General features: G+C 32.1%; 1 protein-coding gene and 1 long non-coding RNA gene across 2 annotated transcripts in view; one reads left to right on the top strand and one right to left on the bottom strand.

Annotated features, from left to right (window-relative positions):
* LOC110419850 (P-loop containing nucleoside triphosphate hydrolases superfamily protein) overlaps window positions 1–4717 on the top strand; it is a 6481-nt gene extending 1764 nt beyond the window's left edge. The window contains exons 3-9 of the mRNA XM_021432976.1: window positions 124–274; window positions 873–1064; window positions 2572–2734; window positions 2859–3088; window positions 3520–3696; window positions 3782–3904; window positions 4226–4717. Coding sequence (XP_021288651.1) covers window positions 124–274; window positions 873–1064; window positions 2572–2734; window positions 2859–3088; window positions 3520–3696; window positions 3782–3904; window positions 4226–4528 — 1339 coding nt within the window. The 3' untranslated portion in view covers window positions 4529–4717. The remainder of the gene's footprint in view (window positions 1–123; window positions 275–872; window positions 1065–2571; window positions 2735–2858; window positions 3089–3519; window positions 3697–3781; window positions 3905–4225) is intronic.
* A 3075-nt stretch (window positions 4718–7792) lies between these two features.
* Window positions 7793–8548, bottom strand: LOC110419975 (uncharacterized). The gene is made up of 3 exons (XR_016351433.1): window positions 8490–8548; window positions 8350–8393; window positions 7793–8158 (listed from the first exon to the last, which is right to left on the bottom strand). It is a non-coding gene; the product is annotated as an uncharacterized LOC110419975 (long non-coding RNA).
* Window positions 8549–9005: the final 457 nt, after the last annotated feature.

Below are 9005 nucleotides of genomic sequence, written 5' to 3'. Positions count from 1 at the left end.
ATATTTTTAGTGAGGTTTTATTTATTTTATCTCTGTTGTTGCAAAAGTTGCAGTTTTGGCTACTCATCGTGGAATCTTTCCAATGGCATTGCTAGGATAACCTAAATTTCTCAAAATTGGCAGGGATATAGGTAGGATGCTTGCAAATGACTACAAGAAACGTGTGATGATTGTTGACACGTCTAACGAGATAGGTGGGAATGGCGATATACCACATGCTGGAATTGGTAATGCTCGGAGAATGCAAGTCCCTGACTCTGATATGCAACATAAGGTAGGAGCTGGTAGTGGCTGATCTCATCGATCCTCTCTGGTTAATTATGGAAATTTATTTATGTTGATGTCATGATGTCGAAAAAATGTGACTTGCAATATGTTATGGTTATTAAAGTAATTTGCTTACATTCTGTAAATAAGCTTTACAAAGTAATTCTACTTTTCGTACTGTACGTCCTTGGTCAGTAGGACTTCCTACAGCTGTGTTCATAAACATATTTCTAGGTCAAAAACTTAGTTTTTCTTCTAAAACCTTTAGAGGTAATTAATTTTGTGGTGCACTGATATGTGCCATCATTAGCATGATTCATCCAGCATAATGCAAATAAATTTTTTCTGTTAAGACTTATGGATATCGGAATCCTAGAAATTAGAGGAGCCCACATGCATAAGTTATGAATATTCTGCAATTGCCATATGTAAAATCAATCATTTCTACCTACTACCACTTAAGATTTTTTCTCTAGATCAGTTCACCTTTTACCTCAAGTTCTCCCCTAGTTTGTCCTATCCTTTACCACTTGTCTTCAGTAATATAAAGACCCGCCAAATGCATTTGTCCCCACAGTTAAATTTTACATTTTTATATAATGCAGGTATTGATAGAAGCAGTTGAAAATCATATGCCACAAGTGATCGTGATTGATGAAATCGGAACAAAACTTGAGGCAATGGCTGCATGCACAATTGCACAACGTGGAATTCAGCTAGTTGCCACTGCTCATGGAGTAACCATTGAGAATTTGATAATGAATCCTTCACTAGAGATCCTTATTGGGGGAATACAGGTGAGGTAGTTGCATTGATACCTGTGTTAATTATTTACTGCATAGCAGGGTTGCTGTCATCTTTATTCCAAGCCTTTCAAGATCATCAGTATAGGTGTCAGTGCCAGATACTGTTAAATGCTTAAAATAAAATAAACTGCATTGGTGCGTTTATGCCCTGATGGTCTCTAAGTCACATGCCTTTGAATATTTCACTAGAAGATTTGTTGAATCGTGCTGCTATATGTCTTAGTTCTGAAGGTTATGCAGCAGTTGCTACAGTTGATTGATTGAATATGTTCAGAAGCTATAGTTGATTGAGATTTCAGATATATGTCATCAGACATTGTTGATTGTACCATCTCAAGCCTTTGTAAGAGATACAGTCCAACCCTTAGTTCAACCTGTTGCATCCATCCTTTATCATAATTTTACTTCTCTGTTCATTGATTTTTAGAAAGCTTAGCAACAATTTGTTTAGGAAGGATTCTTTTATTGACTGATGTATTAAGATAACTTTTCACTAAAATTTTGTCTTATGCTACAACTTGTTGAAAATTTGTTTTTGCTACACGGAAAACTTATGTCCTGAATGTGAAATTTCATGGTCACTCATTCTATTCTGGTTATGAGTACTATTTTGGTTGATGGACATGCTTACTTTGATGTCTAAGTTAATGCAGAGATATTGTTTCTTTCCTAAAGGCAGAACATGAATTTAAAAAACTTAAATGTAAAAAACAAAAGAACGAAGGGAATCTATCAGCATTTTGCAACAGGTTTTTCTGGCATTTTACTTGAGAAATAAGCAAGATGAGCTCTGTATGATGCAATTAGATCTTTTCTGTGCTTTTGTTGATAGGTGATAGATCTGTTGCATGGTCAACTAATCATCTAGTACAAATATGATTTTGGTATGGGGGAATGAAACACTTGAAATAAATAAGTGAGGCAACAGTGTGAGGAGGTATCAAGGCACTGGAGGTAGGAGAAATTTCTTATTGCTCACCAGCTCAATGTGACAAACTTTATTATAAGATGTAAGGTATCAATGCTCAAGAAGTTTCATATACAAGTTGTATGCTATGATATCCTCCATCCTCAAAGGATGCCTCATCTGTCTGAGTGTCTTTCTCATTTTTAATTGAATGCATGTTCTTGTTGCACTGTTAAGCATTTCAGTCATGGAATTATATTGTAACAAATTCTCACAAAATCTTTTCACAGTAAATCTGTGATATGCTTAAGTTCAACATGTGGGTATAAAATGGTAAAGAAGCGAAGCTGCTTTTTATGCATGAGTTATCATCCATTGCACTTACAATTTTGTTCTTTGCCTGCTGTTTTTTTGTTGAGTGCAAATTTTGGTTACTAACACATGCTGTATTCTTGTCCTTTCTCATTTCACCAATGGAAAGACATTTTTATGTTTTCATAATTTTATCTTGAAATATTAGAAACTTCTTTGATCATTATCCTGTCTGAGAATATAATTTGTCATAGGTTCATTAAATAAATAGTTTTTCAGAGTGTGACTCTAGGGGATGAAGAAGCAAATCGAAGGGGTGTCCAGAAAACTGTGCTGGAGAGGAAAGGGCCATCAACATTTAGTTGTGGCGTGGAGATTGTTTCTAAGACTGAGTTATGTGTTCACCGCTGCCTTGAAGCAACAGTTGATGCTGTTCTCTCTGGTGGGTTCTTTTTTTTTTCATTATTATTTATATTGGGTTCCTAGAAAAATCAAAGAGGGCAATCCAGGATATTTTCAGATATTGGTGACGCATTGGTGAATATTATTCTTTCTCTGGTGTGAAGGTCATTTTCCTCGTGTTGAAATCCGTAAGATGAACTCTCAGGGGCTAGAAGCCACCTCACAGACTTCTACTGATATTGGCTCTGACAAGAAAGATGTAGTAGTTGCTCGAGATCTACTAGAGATTAGCAATGAAAAAATTGGCAATAATCAATTACCTCCTGAACTTTCTTCAAACATGGCTGAGGATTCTTTGGAAGACAGGGCTTTACTTCGTTTGTTTGTCTATGGGGTAAGTCATCTCAACATCATACGTTAATGTTGCCATTTTGATTTATAATTTGAGGTTGTGTTTAGTGAGTTTATGAAGTTAACATGTATTCAGTATTTGACTTTACCTGTAATGTTCACTTGAATCCGAGTTTTGATTAACTAGGTATGACCTAGATGTTGATGGGTTCAAAGCTAAGTCAAATGACCTTTCAACTTATGCTCAATAGATTTGACCGCATGATATTTATTAGTTTTAATAGCCACTTTAGTCATTTGTGTTCAGATACTTATATAGACATGACATGTAATGTGATAAAAAATGTCATCAAAATCATAAAGATATAATGTCTCAGTCAAAGCTCTCTTAGTTCTGATTGTCAGTAGTTGCAGTAGTTTTTAATAATGTGAAAGTATTACATATGAAACTTACAGAATGAGCAGTTATTCTAGATCCCGGAGGCGAGTGTGATACAAGGACTTAAAAAGTTGAAAATGGATGCTGCAGTTCAATTAACTGATAATATCAGTGAGGCAAATGCAATTCTTGCTCTGCTTTCGAAGCTTAGGAAGAACTCTGGGATTCAAGCTGCAGCTAGATCTCATCACATGCCTGTCTACGTGGCGAAGGTGAATAGCGTCTTCTTGGTTAGTGTCATTTGTACTTTTACATCATCAAAGTTTTGGTATGAATCAGTTGTTTCTTTTCTTGTAGACAAGCTCATTGATGCAGATAACAAAAGCCATAGAGGCATTAAAAGATGATTATCCACATGGATTAAAGAATCCTGGATCAGAAGATGAAATGAATATTTCGGAGAAGGTTGATGCCTTAGAGGTAAAGACTGATAATTTTTCCTGTTAAAAGTTTATGCTCCCTAAAAGGAAGTATAACTTTTGCAACTCGAATGGTTACAGCTCGCACGAGAGTGATTAGAACTTTGTTCCATTTTCTCTTTCAGCCCTTTCTAGTGGTTCAGGTTTATAGCCAGAATATACTTTTGAGCAGGTTTACCAATCATTTTTCCAGAAACCTTCAAATAGGTTAAGGAGAAGTTTATTTTTCAATGGGGGCAGTCCATTCCTGTAGATATGCATCAAATCAGTTCATTGTACTCCAATACAATTGCACTCTTTAAATATGTTCTCTATATTACAGGAGGCAAGAATAGCCATTGAACAGGTAGTAATCCCAAAAGGGGAACCTGTGGAACTACTCTCAAGGCCGCCCCACATTATGTCTCTACAAGTAGAGCTCATTCAGAAATACCAACTACAGTCAGAGAAAGTTGTCAAAGGGTCAGACGTACGTTTACGTATCCTCCCATTTCAGCTTACAACGAATGAGGTCATCAATAACTCAAGTAAGAACATTGATGCAAATGAGGTTCACAATTTTGACGGTTACGGTGCAAATGGTTCCCCACACAGTGTGGACAGGTTACCTCTCCTGCCTGATTAATTACTAGTCAGCATGTGTCATACATTGAACATTGCCACAGTCGTTAGTTTTCTAGCCGCCTCACATGTTCTTGCATGGTGGCCTGCAATGCATTCCTTTAGATTTTGCTGGTTTCTGTTGGATGTCTTAACATCAGAAAAACGAAATGACTGGAATATCATTACATGGTTGATTATCTGGATTCTTTGATCTCTTTCTATTTCTTTAACTAATGTAAATCTATTGATGGTTGATCCGTTTGGAACTATGGCAAAAGCAAATCCCAACAGTTCCATTGTCGTATGCAAAGATATAAAGGAACATGTACAATAGAGAAGTGAAGGAATATCTACCAAAAGAACTGCAAGAAACTTAATTTTTACTTATATATTGAAGATAATCATAAACTGGTTTTCAAGTTCTATTAATCGGCTATCTTGAGCATAGGTCAGACTAAAGAGCAATTTCGGAGGTGGAAATGGATTGATCTGACCAGGGGGGGCATGGCTCTCCGGTGGCCTAGGAGGATTCTCCAGAGGATCAACTACGGCACCATTGTTTTCCTGTTAGACCAAGATATCAAAACAAATATATGTACATGTGTACAGGTGTTCATGTACATAAAAAATTTAATTAACTTACAAAAGATTTTATGACATTTCATCAATCTTAATATCAATATTTTTTGACACATGTAGACGATCGTCCTTGAAAACTCTGGCTTTCGTACCTGAACATATTACGATAATGATTCTTTAGTGATCATTAAAGTGACCATTACCATCAATAAGAGAATTGCTTTGAATGCAATAAATTAAGTCAGAAGACAGCATGACTACCTGTATTGCAGAGCATGAATAATTGGAGAGAAATTACCAATAACAAAAACAACCATTTGGAATCCATGGGAGTTATTGGCAATAAGCTATTCTTCTTCATTTGACAGTAGAAAAAAACAGTAGTTACCCCATTTTATAGCAGTCTGACCTCTGTCATTTTATGAAGGCACATTCAACATGTACAATACCCAAAAGAAGAAACTAAGCCTAATTTTTGGGAACAAAAGAAAAGAAAAGGGAATTCTTTTGGCAATACCAAAAATAAAATATTTTTGCTTGTAATTTGGTGGTTGTTATTCTTTATTATTACATAACCGAATCTTATCGTATCCTTAACATTTATTTCTTTGTACAATTTCTATGTAAATCGGTAACGATTAGGATAAGATTGACCTTATTGTAAAATCAAATAATAAAATAAAAATGAAATAACAAAAAACTTGTTGAATAGGTTAACAAGTAAATAATGTGTGTAATATATAACCTTATCTAATTTATGTTAAATATTACGTAATTTTTATTTTTAGTCTCACTCTTTTAAGTTAAAATATAAAAATATTATTTTTGGCATTAAACATTATATTTAATTACTTTAATTTGCTTAAATTTATTATTTTCAAATATTTTAATGTTATACTATAATTTAATGATAAAAAGAATAATCCAATTTAATTTTAACTTTATAATTATATAATTATAAGTAACATTAATATTTAATACTAATATACATATCATTAACATTCAGGACCTGATCTGTCCTGATGGCATTCTGGAAGTGATGGTCATGAGATGTGATCCATCCAATGGTTGAGTTCCACCTTCTTGTGATCTTAGTTTTTTTTTTTTTAAATGGTTGCCTTTGATTTTTAATATAGATTGATAAAAAAATTTTACGTTAATTTTATACATTTACATTAAAAATATAAATAAGATAATTTTAATAAAATATTTTCGTATCTTTATTCTTTACATTAGTGTTTTAACCAATTTTAATTTTACAGCATAAAAAATTCTAATTTATTATGCTAGAAATCTTACTAACTAATTCCAGAAGATACAAATTATTTAGACATATATTAAAAATATAAAAAATTAATTTTTCATTTAAATTATCAAGATACAACATTTTATGTTAATTCTTATACGTTTAGATTAATAATATATAAATTCAAATTAAAGATACATTATATTTTACGTTAATTCGTATAAATTTATGTTAATAATATATAAATTTAAATTAAACATACGTGATAGAAAAATGTTGTTTTGCATTGTATCAAGCATTCGAATGACTCTTCTATAATCTTGTTTTGCTGGCTTTAACTTTGTACATATAAACCTTACTGTATGCCATTTAATAGGTCATATATACATATATTTTCCATTTAATACTCCCCAATGTAATTTTCAAATGGATTCCATTCATATATTTTATCTTGCCTTGATTTTTAATCTTGCATGTGCAATTTAATTATAAAATTTTCCTAATAAAATCATGCAAATCATGAAGATCTTTGAATCAATTCACCCTCTTCCTGCTTCTTTTCCATAATCAAAAAATTAGTAGATTTAATGTCCATGTGTCCATATATTTATAAAAAAAATTAGTAAATTGCATCTTAAACTTTTGCTTGATTTTTTATTTTTAGAGATTCTAATCATAGATAATATAATACATGTGTCAATTTTTTATCAAATCTTAAAACAATTATAAACGTGGACATTTTACACTTTATTAGATTAACTTTTTGAAGAGACAATAATGAATTCATGATAAAATGATATCAAGTGTTTCAAAAGGAAGTACGTGCGGTATTTTAAACTCACATCAAGCAAATAATACCAAACGTTTTAATATAAGCGTGAGTGCTGCACAGCTTAATAAAAAATCTATGATTAATGTACTTTAAGTTTTTTTTTTTAATAATTGGAAGAAGAGAAATTCAAATTTATTTTCTAGATAAGGAATAATGTATTAACTAATAATCAAAAGCTTAAATGCAAGTAATTTACTTTAAGCTCTTACAAAACAAATAAAAAATTTTAAAAATAAATTATAAACACGAGTGATATATACCTTATTAAATTAATTTTTCATAGAGCAAATAATGATGTCGTGGCATACGCAGAAACCATATGTTTTCAATAAGTGAAAAAGAAAGTTAACAATTTAATTATGATAAGAAAATATTTATTTATATTTATCGTATCTCCACTTTGCGTCACACAATGAATTAGTTTATTTTTCATTTCTTGTCAACTAAATTAATAATTTCAATAAAAAGATGAAAGGAAAGTATATTTCCATATATTCACATTTATTGTTTTCCTTCAAAAATTATTTATCTTTTAAACTCTCTCTTTTGTATCTCAATGTACTGGGAATACAAACCAAACCAAGTAAATAATAAAAAAAAAGGATAAGAGAAAAAGGTTTTTATGTTACCAAATTATGCAAATGTTGTCCATAAATTGTTCTGCAACAAAAATGAACAACATTTCATATGAAGCAAGAGTAATTCCAAATTAAATATTAAGAGAACATTGTTCATCCTTTGACTTGAGGAAATTAGTATAGATTAAGTTATATCAACACCGGCGGCGGCGGAGGCGGTGGCAGCGGCAGTGGATAAATATGAGGGCCTGACCCATTCCTGACCGGTGGCCTTGGAGGTTTATGCAATGAAACTATTGCAGCAGGAGGCGGTGGCTGCGGAGGAAGTGGATTAATGTGGGGGCCTGACCCTGTCCTAACTGGTGGCCATGGAGGTTTCTCCAATGGAACTATTGCACCAGCAGCAGCATCACCTTCCTGTTTTATAAAACATACACAAAGTCAATGAGTAACTCTCTAAATAAAAAAATATTTATTATTAAATTAAACATTCGAATTCTAAAATTATATACATATTTTTTTACGAAGAATTAAACTTCAATAGATCGTGACAGCAAAATCACTTTACCACGTAAAATACATACATATAAATAATTTCATAAACTTACTAAGATTTTAAGTGAGCTTCCATCGGGAATTTTTCTTGCAACACCTAAACATTTTATGATAATAATGCTTTAGTGATCATTACAGTGACAAATGCCATCAATAAGAAAGAGCAAGAAAATTAGAAGACAGCATGGAAAACCTGTATTGAAGAGCATGAACAACTGGAGAGAAACTGCCAATAACAAAACCAACCATCTGGAATCCATGAGAATTGGCAATAAGCAATTCTTTTTCAATTACCAAACCCATCTTATAGCTGTCTGCCCTCTGTCATTTTTGAAGGTACATTGAATTTGTACAAGGCAAATTAGTTTGGCAATACCATAAATAGTAAAATGGTTTCCTTTTAGTTCTGGTGGTTGTTACCCCTACCTTATCATTTATTTCTTTGTGCAATTTCTCGTGTAAATCTTTTTCCATCTCATTCTAGCAAGAACATAGGTTTTTTCCTTTTATATATATACATATATTTTCCATTTTGTACTCTCCCCAAAGTAATTAATTTTCAATCCATTCCTTCCGTATAAATTCTCTTGCTTTGATTTCTAATTTTGTATGTGTACTTGAATTATAAAATTTTTGCATAATACTCAATTAAGCCCTTAAATTATTTAAAAAAATTTAAATAAATCCTTATTTTTTTATTGTATTCAAT

This window comes from Theobroma umbraticum, unplaced genomic scaffold, assembly GCF_002168275.2.
Source record: "Theobroma umbraticum cultivar Fairchild unplaced genomic scaffold, ASM216827v3 scaffold_67.0, whole genome shotgun sequence".
Classification (NCBI taxonomy): domain Eukaryota; kingdom Viridiplantae; phylum Streptophyta; class Magnoliopsida; order Malvales; family Malvaceae; genus Theobroma; species Theobroma umbraticum.
The sequence above is the reverse complement of the archived record's forward strand: the minus strand, read 5'-3'. Positions and strand labels throughout refer to the sequence as shown.